At 36.0% G+C, this 26,237-nt stretch overlaps 1 protein-coding gene across 9 annotated transcripts in view; it reads left to right on the forward strand.

The window, feature by feature from the left end:
* Positions 1-26,237, forward strand: part of PIGK (phosphatidylinositol glycan anchor biosynthesis class K) — a 183,585-nt gene that overhangs the window by 43,714 nt on the left and 113,634 nt on the right. For all 9 annotated transcript variants that reach the window (XR_009213708.1, XR_009213710.1, XR_009213709.1 and 6 more), the window contains exons 4-9: positions 7,882-8,017; positions 10,417-10,528; positions 13,313-13,409; positions 15,514-15,631; positions 15,820-15,930; positions 22,624-22,796. Coding sequence is in view for 1 of the 9 variants with exons in the window: in XM_032155550.2 (XP_032011441.1) it covers positions 7,882-8,017; positions 10,417-10,528; positions 13,313-13,409; positions 15,514-15,631; positions 15,820-15,930; positions 22,624-22,796 (747 nt within the window). In the remaining 8 variants the exon portion in view is untranslated. The remainder of the gene's footprint in view (positions 1-7,881; positions 8,018-10,416; positions 10,529-13,312; positions 13,410-15,513; positions 15,632-15,819; positions 15,931-22,623; positions 22,797-26,237) is intronic.

Consider the following 26,237-nt stretch of genomic DNA (forward strand, 5'->3'; position numbering starts at 1 on the left):
CCTGATGTTCCTTGCCCTCATTCCGGTAAACCCACAACCTTCCAGTGTGGGCGTCATGGCCATCTCAAGACATGTCACAGTGCTGCAGAGATTTTGTTTATGGCCGTTTGGGGGCCAGTTTATGGCAGATTTGGGGGCCTGTTCCCAACAGAAGGGGTTGACTGTCCTCAGTGAACCATTAAAAAGCTTTCTTTACCTGGTGAAAATACACTGTAGCATAATCTACATTATAACGTCAGCCCACTTGGATGGGAGAGCTTTTATACAACCAGAAAACATGCATTGAGAATGACAATTGAATGAAATCCCTTTATAAACTGTTTAAGTGGCCCAACCATCTGGTTACCATCAGGTAACCAAATGTAGCTGAAGCTTTGATTATTTTCCCATGAATATGGGTTTGACAAACCAAACATTGGTTATAAACTATTTTAGCAATTTGTAAGTTACCACACCAACATTTAATTTGAATTATTTTCTCTTTTCCATGATGTTTTGGAATGCATAACTTTTAATACCAAAAACTTTAAGGACTCACGAAGGACAAGGTGGCTATTCTAGTTCTCCAAGAGTCCATGCTTGACATTGGACTTATGTCATCTTGAATACCAGTTGTTTTTTCCAATTTAGGTGTATAAACTAACTGATGTTAGGTGAAGTTAGGTGATAACTAACTGATGGGTTATCATAGATAATTTGACTTATGTTATCAGGAACCTGTATTCAAGAGTACTTTTCAGGGTTCTTTCCATCCTTTCATGAACCTCCTAAAAGACACCATATTCTAGGATTTTGTGTGCTTGTGAAGTTTTCAGAAACTGCAGCAGCATTAAGCAATTAACTGGAAGTGACTTTAAATAGTCATAGTTAAAAACACAGCTGACAAGGACAATTTCTGTGGTCTATAATAATAACCATAATTATGATTGATAGCATTACTTAGATATATTAGAATTTTAGAAATCCCATGCAATATTGGAACATATTTATGACATACACTAAACTATAACCTGGAGAAGGTTAAGCATTATTTTTTATTTTTACAGTGCTTCCCAAATAACATGTCAAATAATCCTATTTACCTGTCTTTTGGATTCTTCAGGGGCCCTCTGTAGCATCCCAAAGTTAGAGGTCAGAAAAGATAATTTTGAAGCTGAAATTTGATTTTGGGAAGCCTATCAAATATGTTAGAGGTTTAAACACCTGATATTATGAAATAGAATTACTGGTCACCATAGTCACTCATTTAGCCAAAATGATAAAGAATTTTTAAAAAGGCAGAAACCTTTTACTCATTGATAGAGGGGAGACTTCAGTTTCCAAACCGTCTGTCTTTTGTCTTTCCCTTCTTTTTTTCCTAGTTTATTCAAAAGGCAAACAAAAATTTTTTATTATCCTTTAATATTACATGAAAATCTTGTTCAGGGAGAGCCAAATTTCACCCTTTCATAAGTCTACTATTAATATCAACCCCAATTTTTAATAAAACTTTATAGACAAATTTATCAATCTTAATCAGGTTGGCCATAAGGTGAGATTCTTACAAACCTTTTATAACCCTTTAGAATTTTTGTTAAAGAGCAGATCAGTGCTCTAAGAAAAACCTATTGTGCTTTTTTTAATGTTCACTTTACGTAAAAACTGAATAATACCCCTTTAACTGTAGCGAATATGTTTACACACAGAATCTCTTTTACAATTATTTTTTACAAACCTTCCACAACTTGCTCCACCTTTAGCTTTGTGTTATCTAATTTAAAACAATCCGTTAACCCTCTATACTAGGCAAAAATTTACATTTTCATGCTTTCCTATAATTTTTTTTTACCAAAAACAAGTTTTACTTTCCTTATACACCTTGCATGTAAAACTGTTATTTCAGTAGTCTCAGTTACATGTTATAATAGTAACTCTTAGCAACGTTTACCTTTGGTGCATAAATTTCCTTTCATGAATCCTTTCATGACTTACACAGACCACTTACGTCATGCTTGGACTTTCTGACTTGTCCTAAGCATCCCTGTTTTTAACCAACCAGTTATTTTACTTCAGGACAAGAATTTACCATACAGGATCCTTTCTTATATAAAATCTCTTTTCTTTATAACCTTCTTTGCATAGCTAGAGGGCGTGGCTAATTCCACATTTCCCCAGGCCTTATCTAGAATCTGTCATTTCCAAGGTAGGTAAATTGAACAATTTTCAAAAGTCAAAGCAGTTTATGACTTTAAAGCATTTAGCAAACCTAATATCTGACCTGCCTGATTAAGAACAAATGTCTTTATTTTACCAATAATCTTTAAAATTTTTTGTTTCCCAAAGATTACTAAAGTTATGTGAACTAAAAAGCTTTACAGTTTCTTCTTTCAAATATTTGATTTAAGCTCCTATTTTTCTTCAAGCCAATTAATTAGAGCTCTTTTATAGAAACATCACACACAGAATGCATATATAACTATACAGATAGACAGAAGAAGATCCAGTAGTTGTAAGATTTTTTATTTGCCAGTTTTTAAGGTTTTTAATCGGATTACTGGCTTTAGGGTGGAGTCCTTGGAGGAACAGAGCCAGGAACATGCAGTTTCTACAGACTAATATAATAAGCAGGCACAGCTGGAAGGCAAAATAGATCTCAGAAATTAAGGGTCTCATTCTCATTTTTATATCAGATCCTGGATCCCATAAAGGGAGAATCAGCCCAGCTCCCATGGGTGTCTTATCTCTTAGTGGTGGGTGGGGACATTTCCATAACTTTTAGGTGGCCAAGAGCATGCTTCTCTGATCCAAATGTGCAGAGCGGAGTATCTCCCCATTACTGCCATTAGCTATCCCTAAAAGTATATTTCCTACCTGGTTATTACACACCAAAGCTCTCTCATAATGCAAAGTCATTTCCGATACTCCCCGAAGTCAAAAACATCAGATAAGGCAATACAAAACAGAACAGAGCTTTAGATTTTGAGAGGGATCTATCCACTTTTAATTCCTGAGGTTTCTTGAGGAAAACAGAGATTTTTCCCAAAACATGGTGTGTGGTGCCTCCTTTGCTTTTCTCAAGGAGTCCCAGGCTGTTAGAGCTTGAATATCCACTTTTAATTAAGCTGACTTTTAACTGTAGCCCTCTTTATAAAAGTCCTTTTAAATTTCTGATTACCCCACTTTAGCCAGGCCAAACAGCCAATATTTCTCGCTCAGAGAAAGAAAAATGTAATACAGTTCATGGAGGGGAAGAGAATCAACAAATGGTAAGTGTCATACAGATATCAAACCAGAAAGGACTCATTCCCTAAGCGAGGAATTGAACTCAGGCCACCATTGTAAAAAGGCAAGGCCTTAGCTACTGAGCTACATTGGATAGCTTCCATTGCTCTTCCCAGAAGTCTAGAGCAGTCAATTTTGAGTTTGCAAAGGCTTTTAACTGCTCAAGATAATTTTTGGAGCTAGCTATGACATGAACCCCAAAATTCCTTTTCCCTGGAAGGTGGAGACTAAGAGAAAGTACCACCACATGGTTACAAGGTTAAGCTCCCAAGGACAAAACAAGATGGAGACCTCAGGCAGTTTTTTTGTTTGTTTCAGGGAACTGCAGCAAAGTTTGTTATTGACCAGCTTGCTGGGCCATCTTGAGTAGTGAGCTTATGGGGTCCTAAGCCTATGTTCTATTCCTAAAGTACTCTTTATAACAGAACCATACAGAAAGACAAGGACACCAAATTCGCTACAGCTTAAGAATAGCCTCAGAATCCTTTTTTTTGCATTAATTAAAACTTTACAGAGGAGATAAACAGTGATTTTTACCATACATTTAACCAGTTTGCACAGAGAGAGGCCAGAAGTCTGGTAAGAAATTCTTGTCCTTTTGCTGGCTTGTCAGGTTTCTGGGTTCCCCTTCCCTGAGTAGCCCCAGTGACCCTGCTTACCACACCATAGTTCCGGGGGCCAAACTGCATCACAAAGGAAAATAATGGAACCACAGGCAAAATTATCTCAATTTTGCAAGTTGCTGCCCAACCAGTTGTATGGGGGACCTGAATTCTAATATTTTCCATTCTGGCCAGAGTAAAATATATGTGCTTTAAATAAAAATATTGAAATCTTTTTAGAAGTTTCTGCGTATCAGTAGGCATCCGTAGATGAGACTAATTTGGGAGCCTCATTGTTGTAAATGCATTTCACTGCGTTGTTCATTTGGAATGTTCTATTGTAAGTTATCTTTAGTAAGATCTCGCCATTTCTGTAAGACTTCTGGGGCTTCTGGGGCCTAACACTTATTTATGCATGTATAAGCCAGAAGGAACTCAGTTCTTCAGAAATTAAGGATCTCATTTTTATCAAAAATATTGCCTTTGCTCTTGGGTTCTCTTGATTAACTCAGCCAATGATCTTTTTTCCTACCTAAGTGCACGAGAAAAATGAAACAAAGGGATAGAGCACAAAAATCCCTGCAATTTTTTTTTTTCTTCTGAGGCGGAGTCTTGCTCTGTCACCCAGGCTGGAGCGCAGTGGCGTGATCTCAGCTCACTGCAAGCTCCACCTCCCAGGTTCATGCCATTCTCCTTCCTTAGCCTCCCAAGTAGCTGGGACTACAGGCACCTGCCATCACACCCAGCTAATTTTTTTGTATTTTTTGTAGAGACAGGGTTTCACCATGTTAGCCAAGATGGTCTCAATCCCCTGACCTCGTGATCCGCCCACCTTGGCCTCCCAGCATGCTGGCATTACAGGTGTGAGCTACCACCTCTGGCCCCTGCAAATTTTTAAAAGCCAAATTTTATAGCCCCTGCAATATTACCACTTACTACCAGTTTCTTTCTGACCCACTCAGATGTAAGAAGCCTCTAACTGGATTCAAGCCAGTTAATTACTGGATCAAATCTGATCCTGCACCCAGGCCAGTTGTTGTCAATTCACCAATTGGCTAGCCCCCAGAATCACAGCAGATTCAGAGAGACTCCAGTGCAGCCACATGGTGGAAGAAGATTAGAGGCAAAAAAAAGTGAAGTGAGGTACAGAAATTGGAAGTGAGGTACAGAAACAACTGGATTGGTTACAGGTTGGCATTTTACTTATTTGAACATAGTTTGAGCACTTGGCAGTATATGAGTGGTTGAAGTATGGCTGCTGGGATTGGCCAAGACTCAGCCATTGTTACAGGTGCATACTCCTAAATTGGGTTTTCAATCTTGTCTACCTATAAAGTTAGGTTGCGGTTTGTCCACAAGGACTCAAATATGGAATTATGGAGTCCTTCTCAGGCTGTTTAAGTTTGCTTAAACAATTAAGGATGTCAAAATACAAAAAAAAAAAAAAAATTAAATGTAGAACCAGACTTGAAGCTCTTCTGTTAAACAATGCAGCAGGCATTTAGTTTTTGGAAAATAATGTCATCTTTCAATGGGATTAATGTTTTTAGAGTATTATTAGTTTGCTAGTTTTGTTAGATTTAATTTATAATTTTCTCTTGATTTTATAGTTTTGTAAGAACTGTAAGTCTAAGTAGTTTGTTTGCATTTATACACTTAAGTACTGTTATATAAACAATTTAACACCTGGATCAAGTGAGAATTATTTTTTTTCTGTAGAAAAGAGTTCTGTACATTTCTTAAGTTTTAGAAACTGTGAATTAGAATATGTGGTTGGACTTCAAAACATTTGAAATCTCTTCTGTTTCCCAACTTCTCTTTTTCTGTATTATTCCAAGTACAGTGTTTTATAATATATTGATTATGTTAACAGGTCATAGTACTTATATTGAGGCTCAAAATTATCTCTAAGAGAAATATTGATTAAATTTATGATTTTAAGTTAAAGTTAGTACTTCTTTCTGATTGATATTGACATTGTATAGCTATTGAATAATTATTTAGTTTCATAGAGTGAAATTAACCCTAAACAGAAAACATAGCCTAAAGAACTATTCTTTTTTTTTTTTTTTTTTTGAGATGGAGTCTTGCTCTGTTGCCCAGTCTGGAGTGCAGTGGCGCGATCTCGGCTCACTGCAAGCTCTGCCTCTTGGGTTCACGCCATTCTCCTGCCTCAGCCTCCCGAGTAGCTGGGACTACAGGCGCCCACCACCACACCCGGCTAATTTTTTTGTATTTTTAGTAGAGACGGGGTTTCACTGTGTTAGCCGGGATGGTCTCGATCTCCTGACCTCGTGATCCGCCCGCCTCGGCCTCCCAAAGTGCTGGGATTACAGGCGTGAGCCACCGTGCCCAGCCAGAAATACTCATTTTTATATTGACATTTGGAGGTCAATTCAGTCTTGTTTAACAAAGGAATATATGATTGATGTTTCTTTAATGTAAATTAATGATCTCCTTAAGTTTTAAAAAAGAGAAGATGTATTTTCTGTTTTAAGAGGAATGACTCACTATTCTGTGAAAATGAATCAGTAACAGCTGAATATCTGATCTTTGAACGTGACAGGGTTGGAACACTTTCAAAGTAGAAATCTAGCCAATTTTCAAGAAAAATCATAATGTTTCAGTTTTGAACTTTAATGTATTTGGAACATATGTAGCAGAACATTTTCTTCTTGCTGTCTCCTGCCAAACTAATTACGTATGCCACATTAATTTTTTCCTTATGCTTGGGAAACTCAAGATATGGTAGAATGGAGAATTTCCTGATTGTTACCAGTTTTAATGGTAGAGTGAAGATGAGAAGTATCAAAGAGAGATTTTATTTCCTTCTAAAGAAATTATATGCAAAAATTAAAACCTTTCATTCACTTAAAATTATTTACTGAGTACATCCTATATGCCAGGCCCTAGTATGTAGTGTGAGTGATACAGTGGTGAACAGGACAGATATAGCCCCTGCCCTCAGAGAGCTTGTATTCTAATGGGGGTGGTGGTGATAGGAGATGATGGCGATTTCAGATTCACAGATGTCCTGAAGAAAATAAAACATACAATAAGATAGAGTACCATAGCTGAGGCTGGAATTATATGAAGATCTGGGAGGAGTGAAGTCTAAATTTGGTCAGTAGCCACTTAAGTGGGAAAGGCTTGGCATAGTCTGAGAACAGAAAGGCCAGTGTGGAGGTAGCATAGAGAATGTGGGTGGTAGAGGCTGAAGTTGGAGAGACAGAGACCAGATTATATGAGCCTTTTAGATGATGTAAGGAGTTGCAGTTTCTCTCTAAATGTAATGGGGATGCATGGAACTGCAGGTGAACAAAAAAAATTTTTAAAAAGATATGATGGGGAGTCCTTGGAAACTTTTAAGTGGGAACATTTAATAATTTGACTTATTTAAGGAAGATCACTCTGGGGGCTATTAGGAGAATGAACTGAAAGAGGGTGAGAGTAGAAGCAGGACGCCAGGTAGGGAGCTATTCCAGCATCTAGCCAGAAGATGGTGGTTGCTGGTGTTAGGGAAATGGAGTGGATTTGTGGATCTTGTGAGGAGTGATTGGCTTGGAGGTGTGCTCTTGTGCTAAACTGATTGTACTTGCTGATCAGTTGCATGTTTTTATACTCAAGCATTTGGGATTCTGAAAGTTAAATTCTTTGGGGCATCATAGTTTAATGTGGACTCTGTATGTCTTCAGAATGTAAAATTTTACTAAAAAATATTTTCAATGCTTGAGGAAGACGGTTTCTTTAGCTTCCCTTTGCTATGAGGCATAAAGTATACACATTGTTCAGAAAAACATTATAACTTGAAATTCTGTTCATAAGTTTATGCCAGATTGCACTAATTTCTCTATATAGTACACAAGGATATGAAAAAAAAAAAGTGCCTTCAACTATGTAGTTGAAAATTGTTTTTTTAAGGAGGAGAAAAATGAACACAATAGCTACATGATATAAATTGTGTTTAACTTATTCCTTTTATCTAAATTATATATTTACTGGATTTTTTTTTTCCTAGTCACATTGTCCTAATGCTTGCAGATGATATGGCCTGTAATCCTAGAAACCCCAAACCAGCTACAGTGTTTAGTCACAAGAATATGGAACTAAATGTGTATGGAGATGATGTGGAAGTGGATTATAGAAGTTATGAGGTAAGTTCTTTAATCTAGCCACATTTTTGAAATGGCATTGTTACTTTTAAGCTCTAAAACAATGGCAGAATAAAATTATTATTTTTCTTTAAACTTAATTGTCACTGAAGCCTTGATGTAACTTTCTCTGAAGTTCATATTAAGGCAATGATATATAAGTAAAATATTAAAACATGAACATTTTATGTTTTTATCTAGGACAGAAAAACTTTATATTGGCTTCAATGTTAGAGTATTATAGTGAGGTTTCATGTGTCAACTTTCTTTTACAGTAAATATATTTTATAGTAAACGTATATTTTTCATATTTGACCTAAAATTCCAAGTTTATTAGTTTTAGTAATTGTATTAATTGTGGAAAAACTATAGTGACTACAGTTTCAATATGCTTCCGGTGTTTTTTATGAATGTGATAAGAAAAATGTAAATGTAAAAAATGGTATTATACTGTATTTTGTCCCTTTGAAACTTCATTTTAAATATAAAAGATTGTGAATCCGCTTAATATTTGAAGTCTTCTTTTATGAAGTCTTCTTAGATAATCCTTCCCCTTTTACCAAGCCTACCAAAAGTAAGACACAATTTCCTGTGTGTTCCTAGACCACTTTTGAAGCAATTTTAAAAGCATATCTATCTCTTCCTAGACTGTAAGCTAAGAGGGCCTATATCTTATGTATCATATAGCTGGCAAGTACCTAGAGCCTGGTGTTAGGCACTCAAAAATGTTGGCTCATTGAATTAAATATGTATGTTTGACCTTTTACTTGTTTATTTAGTCATATTTTAAGAAAATGTAGGCCAAATATTTTCCTTCCCTGTTGGCCAACAAGAATTCCTGTTAAAACAATTAGCATTTTGCTGTCTTGCAGGAAAAATGTAAATCAAACAGTTTACACACACACAAATGTGTATACATACAATTTATACACTCATGTTCTAGGGAATAGTTGAACAAGAAAACTGGATAGATTTTCTACTTTTTAAATGTAGATATGCATAATATATGACTCAGCTGTTGGCTTTAAATCAGTGTTGTACTCTCTACAACTTTAAATATGCCTTCAAAGAATCCCAGAGGGATAGAAATTCTAGATTGGGAAATCTCGTTTAAAGTGGTATGAATTTTGTACATGTTAAAGATACCACTAACAAAATCTGAGAAACAAAGTGCATTCAAAAATTAAAGATACGTAATTTTGGGGAAATAGATATGAAATTTTTTTTTTCTTTTTCAACCTTTATTTTAAATTCAGGGGATATATGTGCAGATTTGTTACAGAGGTATATTGTGTGATGCTGAGGTTTGGGGTATGATTGAGCCTGTCACCCAGGTAGTGAACATGGAGCTATTTTATTTCATGGTTAATCTATAATTGACTAAGTAGTTGTACAGATTAGCTGCAATAATGTAGTTGAGTTTATTTAAAAATTCTTATATTTCGTATCCTCCTACAGAATTGCCTATGCAGAGGGATTAATAACTTTTATTTTTTATTTTTCTAGAGCTGGAGTCTTGCTCTGTCATCAGGTAGGAGTATAGTGGCCATATAATAGCTCACTGCAGCCTTGAACTCCTGGGCTCAAGTGATCCTCCTGCCTCAGCCTCCTGAGTAGCAGGGACTACAGGTGTGCACCACCTTGCCTGGCTAATTTATTTTATTTTTCCAGAGATGGGGTCTTACTGTGTTGTTCAGGCTGTTTTTGAACACTTGGCCTCAGGTGATCCTCCTGCCTCAGCCTCCTGAGTAGTTGGAATTACAGGTGTGAGCCATCATGCCCAGCCAGATTAACAATTTTGCAGCTTTTTAGTAGTTTTTAAAGGCAGCACTTCACATAGCATTTAAAGCTTTAAATTCAGAACTTATTTTTCTCCAAGGTAGTTTTACTTTACTTGTTTTTGTTTTTTTCTAAGTCTTGCTCTCTTGCCCAGGCTGGAGTACAGTGGTGAACTCCTGGGCTCAAATGAGCCTTCTGCCTCAGGCTTCTGAGTAGCTGGAACTACAGGAACATGTTACCATACCTGGCTATTTTAAACATTTTTTGTGTGTGTGCATAGAAATGGGGTCTCACTATGTTGCTTAGGCAGATCTTGAACTCCTGCCCACAAGCAGTCCTCTTGCCCTGCCTCACAAAGTGCTGAGTTTATAGGCATGAGCCACCATGGCCTGCCTTCTTTGTTAGTTTTTAGTACTTTTAAAAATAGTAACAAAGTTACTGGGAAGTATATGTTTAAATGAATATATTTTAATTGAGTTATATAATTTTTGGGTGTTTTATTTTCAGTTGATGCTGAGTAATATATGGAGAAAGAAGAACGAACATTTTTGAAAGTAAAAAATAATTTGTCAAGATCTCCCAGGTTTTATTTCATCTGATTTTTCTTGTTTTTTCCCCCTTAGGTAACTGTGGAGAATTTTTTACGGGTATTAACTGGGAGGATCCCACCTAGTACTCCTCGGTCAAAGCGTCTTCTTTCTGATGATAGAAGCAATATTCTAATTTATATGACAGGTAATTTCATAATTTAGAGTTTTTATAGTAGAATATATTGAAACTCTTTGAAAAGAAAGGCAAATGGAAAGAAATTTAAACACGTGAAATGATTTTTGGTTAAAATGGTTTCTCATGTAGTTATATTTTCCATGATGTAGGACTATTTGAGATGATATCTGAAAACAGTATAACATTTTGTGCTGTTCCTGATTTTCTTATCTCTATATTTTTTTACTATTGACTTGGTAAACTTTAGCACCTTTTGCTTGGTATCCTGCTATAGCATCCTTCAGTTTTGTTCTTCTGCTAATCATCCTGTGAAAGTGTCTAATAGAAATTGCAAACGTGTCCCTCTTCTGCTTAAAACTTTATAATGGTTTTCCATCTCAAATTTTGCTGTACATGAAGATTACCAACTGTAGATACTTAGGCCTTATTTTAGAATTTTTATTTAGTTTTCATCTGGGCTGGGATTCATGAAATTGCATTGTGGATATACTCCTCAGATATGAGATACAGTAGTCTTTTGATTATACTTTGAGGAATATTGGAGATAAAGTGTACCATAATATAATATAGTTATCATATGTATTACACATAATAATATATGTAATGATTTAGCTATATTATTTAGTTTGTCTTAATTCTTAATACTTTTTCTAATTCTCTTCCAAGCTTGAATGTTCTGTCCTTCAAACATTTGTTTAAGCTCTTGCATTTGCTTATGACGTCTTTTCAGTCCACTTTGCCTGCTTGATTATTCCATATCGTTTTAGTTTTAGCTCAGGAGTCACTTCCTTCCATGACTTCCTTTCTACGTCTAGGGTGACTGATGTTTCCAATTACCTGGGACAGTTGTAGTTTACACCTGTTGTCCCAGTGTTATTATTAATAGTTTCTGCTTTCTACTTCAGAATAGGTATGAATAACACAGCTTATATTTTCCTTATCCAAAGATACTTCTCTTCTCCTTGGCTGGTCTGGACTTTCCTCTATGCATGCCCATGTTAATTTTTAGTTTCTTTCATAGCATTTAACTTACTATTACTTTATTGTTTGGGTATCTGTTGCCTTCACTATATTTTGTATTCCAAGATGTCATTGATTATATATTTCTTGCTTTTTTTTTTTTTTATCACCAATTGCCTGTCTTGTAGTAGTATTCGGTAAATATGGATGTTAATCAAAAGATGTTCTATAAATTTTTTGGAGGGCATTCCATTCGACTGATGATAAAACAGGTGCAGAATGATTCTTAGATATCACATGTCAGGATAGTTAATGACCCTTAGTTAGTGGCTTTCCTCTATCATGTTGCATTTAGTTATAACTTTCAAGACTCAATTTATAAACTTTATAAATTAACTCAATAGGGTTAATGAAGCCAGGAAAAATTTTATTTTACTTTATCTGAAAATTACAAGGAATTTTCAAGCTTTTGTGGCAAACAAGATGAAGTGCAGTTTTTTGTAGCTTAGCTTTATTTGATGTACTAAACTAAAGGATTTATTATTATTATTTTTTGTTTGTTTACTGATTCTGTTGGAACTCTTTCAGGATAACTGCAGGCTTGGAACAAATTCCAGTAGTCGAAGATAGGATTTGATAAACTATGGCCTATGAACTGGCTGCCTGTTTTGGAAGTTTTATTGAAACACAGTTGCATCCATTTGGTTTACACAGTTTCTATGACTGCTTCCATACTAGGACAGCAGAGTTCAGTAGTTGTGCTAGAGACAGTATGGCCCACAAGCCAAAAATATTTACTACCTGATCTTTTGTAGAAGGTTTCCAGGGTCTGTAAGAGAATAAAAGGGTTGATAATTATGATAATATGATGATAATATTTATGGAGGCATAGTATACGTCAGGCAGTATTCTGAATCATTGTGGCTATTAACTCATTTCATTCTCACAGCAGTGCATTGACTTAGGTGCCGATATTCAAGGTTGCTGTTACGTGGTTGTGTGGGTTGTATAGTGCACCCAAGAATCTGGCCAGGGGATTAAGTGGGAACTGAAATCTAGTATGTGCTTACACTTACTAAGCAATCTGCCCTACCACAGGGTTGTATTCTAATGGGAGAGAGGGATACTTTTTTCTCCCACAAAGGCATAGTCAACTAACCACTTGTAAGCTCACAGGGCTGCATGTATTCAGGAGGAAGGTGGGGAGACTAGTTTTTTTTTTTTTTTTCCTACTTTCATGCCCAGTGGAAAGTACCTTTTAAAAACCTGTGCAAAGCAACTGTATAAGTAAGCTAATGATAGTGTTTCAGATACATTTCTCACTTTATGGCTGAGGAAACTGAAGCATAGAAATATTAAATTATTTTCCTAAACTAACATGGCATAGCTACCATTTGAATCCAGACAGCTTGCCTCTAGATTGCATACAAATAGCACAATCTTCTGGTCCACCTCTTGTAGTAAAAATGTGGGACTAGCTAGTGTCTTCAGCTTCTTTCTCATCAAAAATGTTTGCCTGGTATTTGAAACATTTTTGTGAATGGAAACTCATTTCTGATATAATAATGGAGCCAGTGGAAGAGCATAAATATAGGTTTCTGTAATTGAATATTAGAAACCCTATTAAAGATATTATATCTGCTATTTTATATAGTCTATCATTCTCTTTTTAATTGGCATAGTAGGAAATTCAATTTGTTTGTTTTCATAGTATACATTTTAGAGTATAAAATAACAAGTGATGTCAAAATGTAATGAATGAAGTAAATGTATGTATCTAGATATATGCAGTTTGCATTAAAAAATATTGATCTTTTTTACTCTTTATACAAGGACATGGTGGAAATGGTTTCTTAAAATTTCAAGATTCTGAAGAAATTACCAACATAGAACTTGCGGATGCTTTTGAACAAATGTGGCAGAAAAGACGGTAATTAGCAAATTACTTCTTTTCATAAGCTATATTCATACCTAATTTTCACATGGTTAGTAGGTTTGTAATTTTTATTTTTTAAGATTTTTAACTTATTTTGACAATTTCTTTGACTCTTTTAAATTTACATTTGTTATTTCCTCTGAACTGGGTTGTTTTCAAAAGAAAAACTGAGAGTTATTCTATAACATGAAATAGTTAACCTTTTAAGATTCCATCTCTTGTTATTTAGCATCTTTTTTGGAGGAAATAAGTGTCCCTCCAACCAAGTTCCTTATTATTATGGAGATTATGAACATCTGTTTATTTTTCAACTTGTACCTATTCTTTCTAGCTCATTCTTTGGCCCCTAATGTGATAGACATATTTCTTCTATGGAAAAAAATCGCTGAAATTATGATTAGCATAAAATTTGTAACTTAACTCACATTAAGGATGATTGTCAGTAACCCTTGCTAAGCATCTCTTTAGTTGGAAGCTGTCATACATATGACTGTAAGTGAAAGAACTTTTAACCTGATTACTTTCAATAAACACTTATAGGCTATCTTCCGTTCCTATGGCAGAAAGTGGAATATGATGCTTATTCTGCCTTCAAAGTGTTTACAATCTAATGGAAAAGAGAAATATGTACACAACGATGCTACAAAATAAATACTGTAATGTTAAAATAAAAGCATAAGCAATGTGTGGAAGTGTTGAAGAGGAAGCTTTTACTAGGCACTGATTATGTCTTATTCACAGCTTATAGTTATAGAATGCATACTGGGGGCTGCATACTGTATTTTACATCTATTGTCTCATTTAATATTACAACTCTATGGGGTAGATACTATTATTATTCCCTTTTTACAAGTGAATGAACTGAGGCACAGAAAGATTAAATAACTTGCCGAACTTTACACAGCTAGGATTCATGCCCAGATTGTTCAGTCCTAGAGCTTGCTCTCTTGTTTACTCCACAACCTCTCCTAACTTTGGGTGTTTCTAATGCATAGGAGCCTCCACATATTTTGCCACAAAACAAATGTGTCATATTAATTGTGCCTCCTGTCACTTTCTTGGATGATATTGTGGTTCAAGATTCAATGCTTTGTTTTCTAGGTTCCATGTTAGCTGTTTACCTAGACCCAGTGTCTGAGAAAAAACTTCCCAGAAAACATGTCTCCTCTCTGCTTTAACTTTTGCCAGCTAGCCAGCTTATTGTGCAATAGATACCTGATTATATTATTCTTTCATTAAAACAAGAACATAAACAAAAATGTTTCATGGTTTCTCCAAACTTACAGGATAAGATCCAGACTTCATTTGGTATCCTTTACAAATTGAACCTATTCTACCTTTTTGAAACCAATTTCCCTCCATTCTCCCAAATTTACTTTAAATCCTAGCTACATAGATCTGTTCCCAAGCACTTATACTTTTTTGCATTATGTGCTTTTCTCTCTGGGGGAATGTTATCTTCTTTTCTCTGTAATACAAAATAACATCCTTCATTGTCCATATTGGGCATCACCTTTCCCTGATCTGCTTTTCTTTGCAGTTCTCTTTAGTCCTTTCTCAGTGTTCATTCAACACTTTGATTTTGTTAGACTCTAGGCTATATGAGGGCAGGGACTATTGTATCTCCAACATAATATCAGGCACACTGTAGGCACTCAATATATATTTGTAGTACTCATCACATTCCAATTTAGTTGTATGTTTGTCTGTCTTCCACTTAGAGTTTATGCTCTTTGAGTATAGTTACTAAGTCATACTTCTTTTTCTGAACTTAGCTCAATTTCTAGGACAGCATGGGTGCCAGATAAGTGCTTGTTGAATATTCGTTTAGATTCTGAATTATATGGCACAGACAAGGGAGAGGGAAAAGAGCTAGGGCAGCCACCTTGGGCACAAGCAATACTCGCTGTGGTTTCCTTGGACAAATTTATACCTTTAACTTTTCTAAGGTCAAATTTCTGTTGGGAATTCTGTTGAAAACTTTTAGCTAATGAAATGACTAAGATATGATTTAAACATCTTATGAAAGTATTGTAGAAATATTAGTGTATGATTTACAGCATGATCCTTGTCAAAGATGTTATCATTTTTCTTTCAGCTACAATGAGCTACTGTTTATTATTGATACTTGCCAAGGAGCATCCATGTATGAGCGATTTTATTCTCCTAACATAATGGCTCTAGCTAGTAGTCAAGTGGGAGAAGATTCACTCTCGGTATGTGCATTTTCCCCATTTGTAAACTGTGTCTTTGGAATGTGCAGCTATTTCTGAAACCAATTAAATGCTTTATGAATGTATCTGTTCTTTCTTAGACTGATACATTAGAAGGAAATTTTGATTACATTTAAAACATTTTGTTATAATGATACTGTCAGAAATACTTTTTTTTCCCCTTTTCATAGCATCAACCTGATCCTGCAATTGGAGTCCATCTTATGGATAGATACACATTTTATGTCTTGGAATTTTTGGAAGAAATTAACCCAGCTAGTCAAACTAATATGAATGACCTTGTAAGTATTCACTTGATTTGATTATAGCACATAGGTATGCTAACCTTAATGTGAAAAGAAGTGTATTATGCCCTGTACTCCTAGAGGATCTTGTTTTATGTCTTGAATTATAGCTTTTAAAACTGTTTGATATCTACCTTTTACCTGTATATTAGTATTTCTGTGTCTTTCTACTACAAGAGGCCTGATGTTTTCCTTTATTTACTCATTTTCTTTTCCTTACCAGAAATGTACTTTTTTTAGATTCAACTTTTGAAATTATACATATTCTTCAGGGGCCACTTCAGATTGTATCTCCTTCAGGAAGTCTCCCTGAATTCTTCCCTGTGGGAATTTCTTGTTTTTTTTCAGAGCCTCCATAGACCTTTATTTCTCCTTAGTAACATTTGCCACAGTCTTTTATTGACCTTACTAATTGAATGTAAGTCTTTCTCACTGAATGGGAAACTCCTGGAAAAGAGAGACCTTTTCTTATGTATTTTTTGTGGGCCCTACAATTTATAGTATAGTCATTTGACAAGGCTTGTTGAATTTAATTTAGATTTTTTTTCCTGAATTTTTTTGTGCTGATTCTTTTAATTAAATCTACTTTGAAGTTGCTGTTGAAAGTAGGCATAACAAAAAGCTTGAACCAACAATTCTAGACTGGATAATTTACTATGTGTCAATGACTTTCATTCTTTTCTCCATTAATTTATAGTCTGTTTATTCTTTCACAAACATTTCTTGAGTGTTTGCTAAGCGCCAAGCACAGGCTGTTCCTAATGAAAGAGGCACATGCTGTTCCTGCTTTCATGGGACTTAGAATGAAGGCAAGACTGAGTAGACAGGGCTCTGTCCTCTAGCACTTCAGCCAAGCAGCTTTGCATTGATCTCTTTAATCATATATAAATCTTTTAGGTAAATTCTCATTTATTAAGGGGGTTTTACTCTAAGATTCTGAAGCCCACTGCTATGGGCTGTGAAATTTGATAGAACTACTGTATTAGTTCATTTTCATACTGCTATGAAGAAATACCTGGGCCTGGGTAATTTATAAAGTAAAAGAAAGTTAATGGACTCACAGTTCCACATGGCTGAGGAGGCTTCATAATCATGGCAGAAGGTGAAGGAGGAGCAAAGGCACATCTTACATGGCGGCAGGCAAGAGAGCGTGTGCAGGGGAATTGCACTTTATACAACCATCAGATCTCATGAGAACTCACTCACTGTCATGAGAATAGCATGCAGGTAACTGCCCCGCATGATTAAATTACCTCTCACCGAGTCCCTCCCATGACATGTGGGAATTATGGAAGCTACAATTCAAGATGAGATTTGAGTGAGGACACAGCCAAATTATATCATTCTGCCTCTGGCCCCTCCCAAAGCTCATATTCTCAGATTTCAAAACCAATCGTGCCTTCCCAACAGTCCCCCAAAGTCTTAACCCATTTCATCGTTATCTCAAAGTCCACAGTCCATAGTCTCATCTGATACAGGACAAGTCCCTTCTGCCTATGATCCTGCAAAATCAAAAGCAAGTTAGTTACTCCCTAGATACAATGGGGGTACAGGCATTGGGTAAATACACCTGTTCCACTTGGGAGAAATTGGCCAAAACGAAGGCACTACAGGCCCCATGTAGAAATCCAATAGGGCAGTCATTAAACCTTAAAGTTCCAAAATGAACTCCTTTGACTCCATGTCTCACATCCAGGTCACATATGCAAGAGGTGGGCACCCATGGCCTTGGGCAGCTTTGCCCTTGTGGCTTTGCAGGGTACAGCCCCCCTCCTGTTTGCTTTTATGGGCTGGCGTTGAGAGTCTGTGACTTTTCCAGGTACACAGTGGAAGCTGTCAGTGGATCTACCATTCTGGTATCTGGAGGATGGTGGCCCTCTTCTCACAGCTCCACTAGGCAGTACCCAACTGGGGACTCTGTGTGGGGGCTCCAACCCCACATTTTCCTTCTGCACTGCCCTAGCAGAGGTTCTCCATGAGGGCCTGCCCCTGCAGCAAACTTCTGCCTGGACATCTAGGCATTTCCATACATCCTCTGAAATCTAGGTGGAGTTTCTTAAACCTCAGTTCTTGACTTCTGTGCACCTTCAGGCTTAACACCACGTGTAAGCTGCCAAGGCTTGGAGCTTACACCCTCTGAAGCTATGGGCCAAGATGTACTTTGGCCCATTTTAGCCACAACTGGAGTGGCTGGGACACAGTACATCAAGTCCCTAGACTGCATAGTGCAGGGGGTCCTGGGCCCAGCCCACAAAATCATTTTATCCTTTTAGGCCTCAGGGCCTGTGATGGGAGGGGCTGCTGTGGAGGTCTCTGACATGCCCTGGAGACATTTTCCCCATTGTCTTGGCAATTAACATTTGGCTCCTCATTACTTATGTAAATTTCTGCAGCAGGCTTGAATTTCTGCTCAGAAAATGGGGTTTTATTTTTTATTGCATTGTCAGGATGCAAATTTTCTGAACTTTATGGTCTGCTTCCCTTTTCAATATAAGGTCCAATTCCAAACCATATCTTCGTGAATACATAAACTTGAATGATTTTAACAGCACCCAGGTCTCCTCTCGAACGCTTTGCTGCTTAGAAATTTCTTCCACCAGATACCCTAAATCATCTCCCTCAATTTCGAAGTTCCACACATCTCTAGGGCAGGGGCAAAATACTGCCAGTCTCTTTGCTAAAGCATAGCAAGAATCACCTTTGCTCCAATTCCCAGTAGTTACTCATCTCCATCTGAGACCACCTCAGCCTGGACTTTTTGGTTAAAACCATTCAACAAGTCTCTAAGAAGCTCCAAACTTTTTCACATCTTCCTGTTTTCTTCTGAGCCCTCCATACTGTTCCAAAATCTGCCTGTTACCCAGTACCAAAGTTACTTCCACATTTTCAGATATCTTAATAGCAGTGACCCACTCTGCTGGTACCGATTTACTGTATTTGTCGATTTTCATACTTCTATGAAGAAATACCTGAGACTGGGTAATTTATTTAAAAAAAAAGAGAGAGATTTAGGCTGTGCACAGTGGCTCATGCCTGTAATCCCAGCACTTTGGGAGGTCGAGGTGGGCGGATTACTTGGGGTCAGGAGTTCTAGACCAGCCTGGCCAACATGGTGAAACCCCGTCTCTACTAAAAGTACAAAAATTAGCTGGGCATAGTGGCACATGCCTGTAATCCCAGCTACTCGGGAGGCAGAAGGAGAAGCATCACTTGAACCTGGGAGGCAGAGGTTGCAGTGAGCTGAGATTGCGCCACTGCACTCCAGCCTGGGTGACAGAGTGAGACTCTGTCTCAATACAAACAAACAAACAAAAATAACAAAAAAGAGGTTTAATGGGCTTATAGTTCCACATGGCTGGAGAGGCCTCACAATCATTGTGGAAGGCAAAGGAGGTGTAAGGGCACGTCTTACATGGTGGCAGGCAAGAGAGCATGTGCAGGGGAACTGTCTGCTATAAAACCATCAGATCTTGTGAGACTTACTCAGTCATGAGAACAGCATGGGAAAGATTTGCCCCCATGATTCAGTTACCTCCTACCAAGTCCCTCCCATAACATGTGGGAATTATGGGAGCTGTAATTCAAGATGAGATTTGGGTGGGGACATAGCCAAACCATATCAACTACTTTCTAACTTCATTCTGAAGATTATGTATGTTGATGTTTATTAAATCTTGATATGAATTTGAATATTAAAATTTGTGATAATGCTACTTTAACTGTAAAAAAAATTATAGTCACCTAAGTTCCAATTACTTCAGTTTGAAAGTTCTCATTTTTGGATTGTACATTTTATAATTTAAGGCATGACATGCTATCTCAAAAGTTTAAATATATGTACCTTGCACATTGAATATCTAATGATTGTTTAAAAAATACTTCTATTGATTATACAGGAAAGATTAAGGAAACTAATTTTTTTATTGCTCATAATTGCTATTTAGTTTTTAATAAACATTCCTCACTAATATCTCATCTTACCCTACCACCTTTATTTTTAAAATTTAATGATGACTATTGTAATCTTATTCAGTAAGAATGATTCATTTTCTGGCAGTTTACCGGGGCAGTGACTTAACCTATCTCTAGCTCAGTTGTATAATAATACCTATTTTCTATTAGAGTATATGTGTGTAGTAAAGTTTGTTGAGTATCAGCTGTATTCACAGTAGTATGTTAGTTGCTTTAGGAGTAGCAAAATTTGAAGACCTGGTGTTAGCCCCTTAAAAACTTGTAGTGTCATTGGTAACAGTTGAAGAGCACATTTATAAAGCATTACTTGTTATGTGAAATGTCTGGATCCTCCAGGTAATTTTTTTCCTTTGTGAACACATAACTCTTGCCATGTACCTTTAGTATACTTTTAGTATTGCACTGTAATTGTTTATATTTGTGATGTTTCCTCAAGGCTTTGAGCTTCTTGAATACGAGGTGTAAGGACCATGTTATATTCATCTTACACTCCACAGAACTTAATTACAGTACCTGGTTTATTTGTAGATGCTCATTGAATATCTACTAAATGAATGAAAGGACATGATAACAATGCACATTTGTATGGTTCCTTTAAATATAGTGAGATTAGTAATAACTTTTTCTTGGAAAAGTAAGTACAGGTTTGAAGGAAGAGAAGAAATATAGCATACTCTAGGGAAATAAAATACCTGCAGACACATGGAAGTTGGAATAATAGATGATTCTTTTCTTTGATAATGGCTTGAAGGAAGGATGGTTTGAAGGAAGAGAGGTACAGCATACACTAAGGAAATAGAATATGTGCAGATACACAGAAGTTGGAATAATAGATGATTCTTATCTTTGATAATGGCCTGGCCAGAGTGTGGACATTCTGTAATTGAAGGAGATTATTGAAAATTAAACTGAGTAATATGGGACCTGTGGGTCATTGTGTTACGTGAGCTAAGGAAATCAGATTGATATGATAAAAATTCTTAAAGAAAGGAGTGACTTCCTAATAAGGGGAAGCATGTTTATTTTGGCAGCAAAGAATAAGATAATATTATTCAGTGTTTCCCGGGCCCATTTGGCTATACTCTTAAATGTTTTCTTCTTCTGGTACCTAAGAAAGCCCATCAAGTTGTTCATACAGGAATACCCAAGAGATCTTCAGTATTCTTGGGACTTCAACTTTATCTCTGCTTATTTTATTTTATCTGTCATTTTTTTCTCCAATCTTCTATCTGTTATTCCTGTTTGGCATTTTACTTTTTTTTCCTTTTTAATTTGTATCCTGAGTTCTTTTTTGTGTTTCCTTGTACTGCTTTCCTGAATAGGGACGACAAGGATTGCTGGCAGTGTGGTATTAGGTAAATTACTTAATCTCTTTGAGCCTTAGTTTGAAGTGGAGATACAACTTTTGTATACCTCAGAGTTATTGGTAGGTTTAAATGAGAATATCTGCAAACTGCTTAGCACAGTGCTTGGAACACTGTGTTTTATAAATTGTAGCTGCTCTACCCTTCTCCACCTTTCTGCCTTCATATTGGTGATTGCCAATGCAGACAGTCTTATCTCTACAGGTGGACAGGTGCTGTGCGCCTGGACCCTTCCTGGCAGGCCTATAATATTTTTCCTCATATGTCTTGTGCTTCAGCCAAACTAAATCATTTGCTTTGCACATCTCTGCAACTGTTCTTTTGTTAGGAATGCTCTTATTTCCCAGCAGTAAGTCCTTGTTTTCCTTCAAGGAAAAAAAAATTGCTTGAATTTCACTCTCTGTTTTTTTCCCATCCTCAAACTACTAAGAAGTTTATCCTTTTCTGAAGTGGGACTTATCATTTTTTTCTACCTTGTTTTGTTTATTCTTCTGTAACTAGACTTAAATCCTTGAGGGCAGCATCATGTCTTATCAATCTTTGTATCCTCTGTGGAAAGTAACAGTCTGAATTCTATGTGATAGACGCTTTTTATGCTTTGCTGAGTGAGTGAATATATGTCTGTCCTTGGTAATTCACTGATGTGGAGTATCAGTGATAAGATTAACAGAAAAATTACTGTGATGTCTGTTTTGCAGTGAAGTTGTGGTTTTTCAGACTGTATTCTTTGGAGCACTGGAGTATTTGTGGAGGTAGCTTGGGCTTACTTTCGTATATAAACTAAGAAAGTGCTTTGATATATAAAATGCTACATAGGAGTACAACAGAGAGCAAGAGGATACGCAGTAGAGAGGCTGTGCTTCAGTATTCTAAAATCCAGAGCAACTCCACTTAAATGTTTTTTACATATTGGGGCTCCATGTACTACTTTATTTGAATTTAAAGTTTGAATCAAGAGGCATGATTGCAAAACGTTTGAAAACCACACTAGTAGAGCACTGCACTGTGATGGATACAGACAAATAAAAAGAGCAATTCTGTTTTCATCGTGTTGAGTATGACTTCTTAGAGTTAAGGGTTCACAGTACACTTTGAAGCATATAATTCAAGAAAGTGAGTATGCCTTTTCCCACAGTGGCCAGCTACCTTTTTATTACTGTCCTGATGTCTGTATAGTTTTCTTAAAATTCCGAGCATTATGATAGGAATGAAACTTTAAGCTCTTTAGAACACATAGCTTCTTTAGGTTGGGAGAGTTTTAAAAATACACTATAGTTTAGTGTATTATGTCATTGGATTTAATAAATGTTGTATGTGTGTGGATGCATGCATTTATTATTATATATTTTTTCAGTTTCAGGTGTGTCCCAAAAGTCTGTGTGTGTCTACTCCTGGACATCGCACTGATCTTTTTCAGAGGGATCCTAAAAATGTACTGATAACTGATTTCTTTGGAAGTGTACGGAAAGTGGAAATTACAACAGAGACTATTAAATTGCAACAGGATTCAGAAATCATGGAAAGCAGGTATTCATCTTAAACCATTATTTGAATAGAATACTAGTCTCACAATTTGTACTTTTTTTGAAACATTGTATTAAGAGGCAAAAGTTGGTGTTTGTAAGTAAAATTATGCATTTATACCCAGTCTTCACTTTATGTAGGCTGTATGCTTTTCAGATTTATAGGCAAACACTATCAATATTAGTGGAAACTAAGATCGTCGTTAGGATTATGTTGGAGCTCCAAAAGACAATCTTGCTAGTGGTTCAGTTTGATACTTGCCACGAAGGCCTAAAACTTTCCCCATAACTGGCTATCCCAGCGTCATAATTTTCTGTTAGGCCTCCTGGTAACATTAGGGAAAGGAATGAGAAGTGTAAACCAGGTACTGCCTTGGGGAGTGAATTGTATGTGAGTGAGCAGTGAGTGAGTACGGACGTTTGTAAGACAGAGGAATTTGAGAGACATTGGTTCACTTTGGGTATGTGAATTTTAGAAATACTTATAATTTGTTTTATTTTCTCTGTAATCATTTTTAAAGGTAAAATATTTTATTAGAAATAAATAGTGGGTCAGTCAGTAGCTACTTTCTTGAAATATATAATGGCATATGTTGTTAGCCATGAAACTTTGTTATTTGTGATTATCTGTTGCTATCTATTAGAAACACACTATAGGGAACTTTTTTTGGATTGAAAAATGGCAATATATACAATTACAACAATTTTCAAAATTTCAAAGATTTGTAATTGAGCTTATGAATATTGTAGGAATAAATTCAAACACTGGCACAAGATGCTTTTCTTTGATTCTAGTTACAACAGTTTCTTTTTTTTATTGATATATATTATTTGTACATATTTTTGGGGTACATGTGATATTTTGATACCTGTGTACAGTGTTTAATGATTAAATCAGGGTAACTGGGATATCCATCACCTGAGACATTTGTCTTTTCTTTGTGTTGGGTACATTACTATTTTTTTCTAGATATTTTGAAATATGCAATAAATTGTTAACAATAATTTCCCTACTATACTATCAAATACTAGAACTTATATCTTCTATCTAACTGTATTTTTATATTCCTTAACCAACTTCTCTTCATTCTCCTCCCAAACACTTTCCCTACCCAGCCTCTGGTCTACCCTCTACCTCCTTGACATCCACTCGTTTTGCTCCCACGTGTGAATGAGAATATGTGATGTTTGTCTTTCTGTGCCTGGCATATTTCACTTAACAATAACTTCCAGTTCCATCCGTGTTGTTACAAATAATAAGATTTCATTTTTTTCATAGCTGAATAACATTTTATTGGGTATATGTACATTTTCCTTTTCCATTAATCTGTTGATGGACACATCTTGATTCCATACCTTGGCTATTGTGAATACTGCTGCAATAGACACGGGAGTGCAGATAACTCTTCAGTATACTGATTTCCTTTTTTCTGGATATGTAGCTAGATGTGGGATTGCTGGATCATATGGTAGTTTTATTTTTAATTTTTTGAGCAACCTCTGTACTGTTTTCTATAATGACTGTACTATTTTGCATTCCCACCAGTAGTGTATGAGTAGTTAGTTCCCTTCCTCCACATCCTTGCCAGCATTTGTTATTTTTTGGTCTTTTTTATAAGCTAACTGAGGTGAGATGATATCTCGTAGTTTTGATTTGCGTTCTTTGATGATTAGTGATTTTGAGCATTTTTTCATATACCTGTTGTCTTCTTTTGTGAAATGTCTATTCAGATGATTTGCCCATTTTATAATTAGATTTTTTTTTTTTTTTTTTTGCTATTGAGTTGTTTCAAATTCCTTATATCTTCTGGTTATTAATTGCTTGTCAGATGGATGAATTGCAAATATTTTCTCTCATTCTGTACGTTGTCTCTTCACCTTAAACATTGTTTCCTTTGCTATGCAGAAGCTTTTTAGCTTGATGTAATTTCATTTATCTATTTTTGCTTTTGTTGCCTATGACTTTTGAGGTTTTATCTAAAAAATTTCTGCCCAGAATAATGTCCTGGAATGTTTCCCCAGTGTTTCCGTTTAGTAGTTTCACAGTTTCAGGTCTTAGATTTAAGTCTTTAATCCATTTTGATTTGATTTTGGGATATGGTGAAAGATGGGGATCTAGTTTCATTCTTCTGCATATGGATATCCAGTTTTCCCAGCATGATTATTAAACAGAGTGTCCTTTCCCAATGTATATTCTTGGCACCTTTGTTGGAAATGAGTTGGCTGTAAGTGCTTGGATTTATTTCTGAGTTTTCTATTTGTTCTATTGGTCTATGTGTCTGTTTTTATCCCTATACCATGCTGTTTTGATTACTGTAGCTATGTAGTATAATTTGAAATCAAATAGTGTGATGCTTCCAGCTTTGTTCTTCTTGCTCAGGGTTGCTTTAGCTATTCTGGGTCTTTTGTGGTTCCATAGAAATTTTAGGGTTGATTGTTCTATTTATATGAAAAGTGCCATTGGAATTTTGATAGAGATTGCATATGTATAGATCAATAAATATACTTCTTTGGGTAGTATGGACATTTTAGCAATGTTATTTCATGCAATCCATGAGCATGGGATGTCTTCCCATTTTTTGTGTCTTCTTCAATTTATTTCATCAGCTTTGTGTAGTTTTTCCTGTAGAGATCTTCCACTTTGGCAAAATTTATTCCTAGATTATTTTTTCCTTTGGTAGGTATTGCAAGTGAGATTGCTTTCTTGATGCCTTTTTCAGATTGATAACTGTTGGATAAAAATGCTACTGATTTCTGTATGTTGATTTTATATCCTAAAATTTTACTGAATTTGTTTATCAGTTCTAAGAATTTTTTGGTGGACTCTTTAGGTTTTTTTAAATGTAAGATCATGTTGTCTGCACACAAAGATAATTTGACTTCTTCCTTTCCAATTTGGACATGCTTTATTTCTTTCTCTTGCCTAATTGCTCTGGCTCGGAATTCCAGTACTATGTTGGATAGAAGTGATGAGAGTGAACATTCTTATCTTGTTCTAGAACTTAGTGGAAAGTCTTTCAGTTGTTCCGCATTAAGTATGATATTAGCTGTGGGTTTGTTATGTATGGCCTTTATCATGTTGATGTATGTTCCTTCTAATCCAGTTTGTTGAGAGTTTTTATCATGAAGGGATGCTGAATTTTACTGAATGCTTTTTCAGCATCTATTGAAATTATCATATGGATTTTGTCCTTGATTCTGTTGATCGTGTATCATGTTTATTGATTTGCATGTATTGAACCATTATTGCATATCTGGGATGAATCCCACTTGATCATGATGGAATGGTCTTTTTTTAATATGCTGTGGAATTCAGTTTGCTAGTATTTTGTGGAGGATTTCTGCATTTATGTTCATCAAAGATATTGGCCTTTAGATTTTTTATGTGTGTGTGTGGTGGCCTTGTCTGGTTTTGTGATCAGGGTAATGCTAGCCTCATAGATGA

This window comes from Hylobates moloch, unplaced genomic scaffold (genome assembly GCF_009828535.3).
Source record: "Hylobates moloch isolate HMO894 unplaced genomic scaffold, HMol_V3 SCAFFOLD_5, whole genome shotgun sequence".
Taxonomy (NCBI): domain Eukaryota; kingdom Metazoa; phylum Chordata; class Mammalia; order Primates; family Hylobatidae; genus Hylobates; species Hylobates moloch.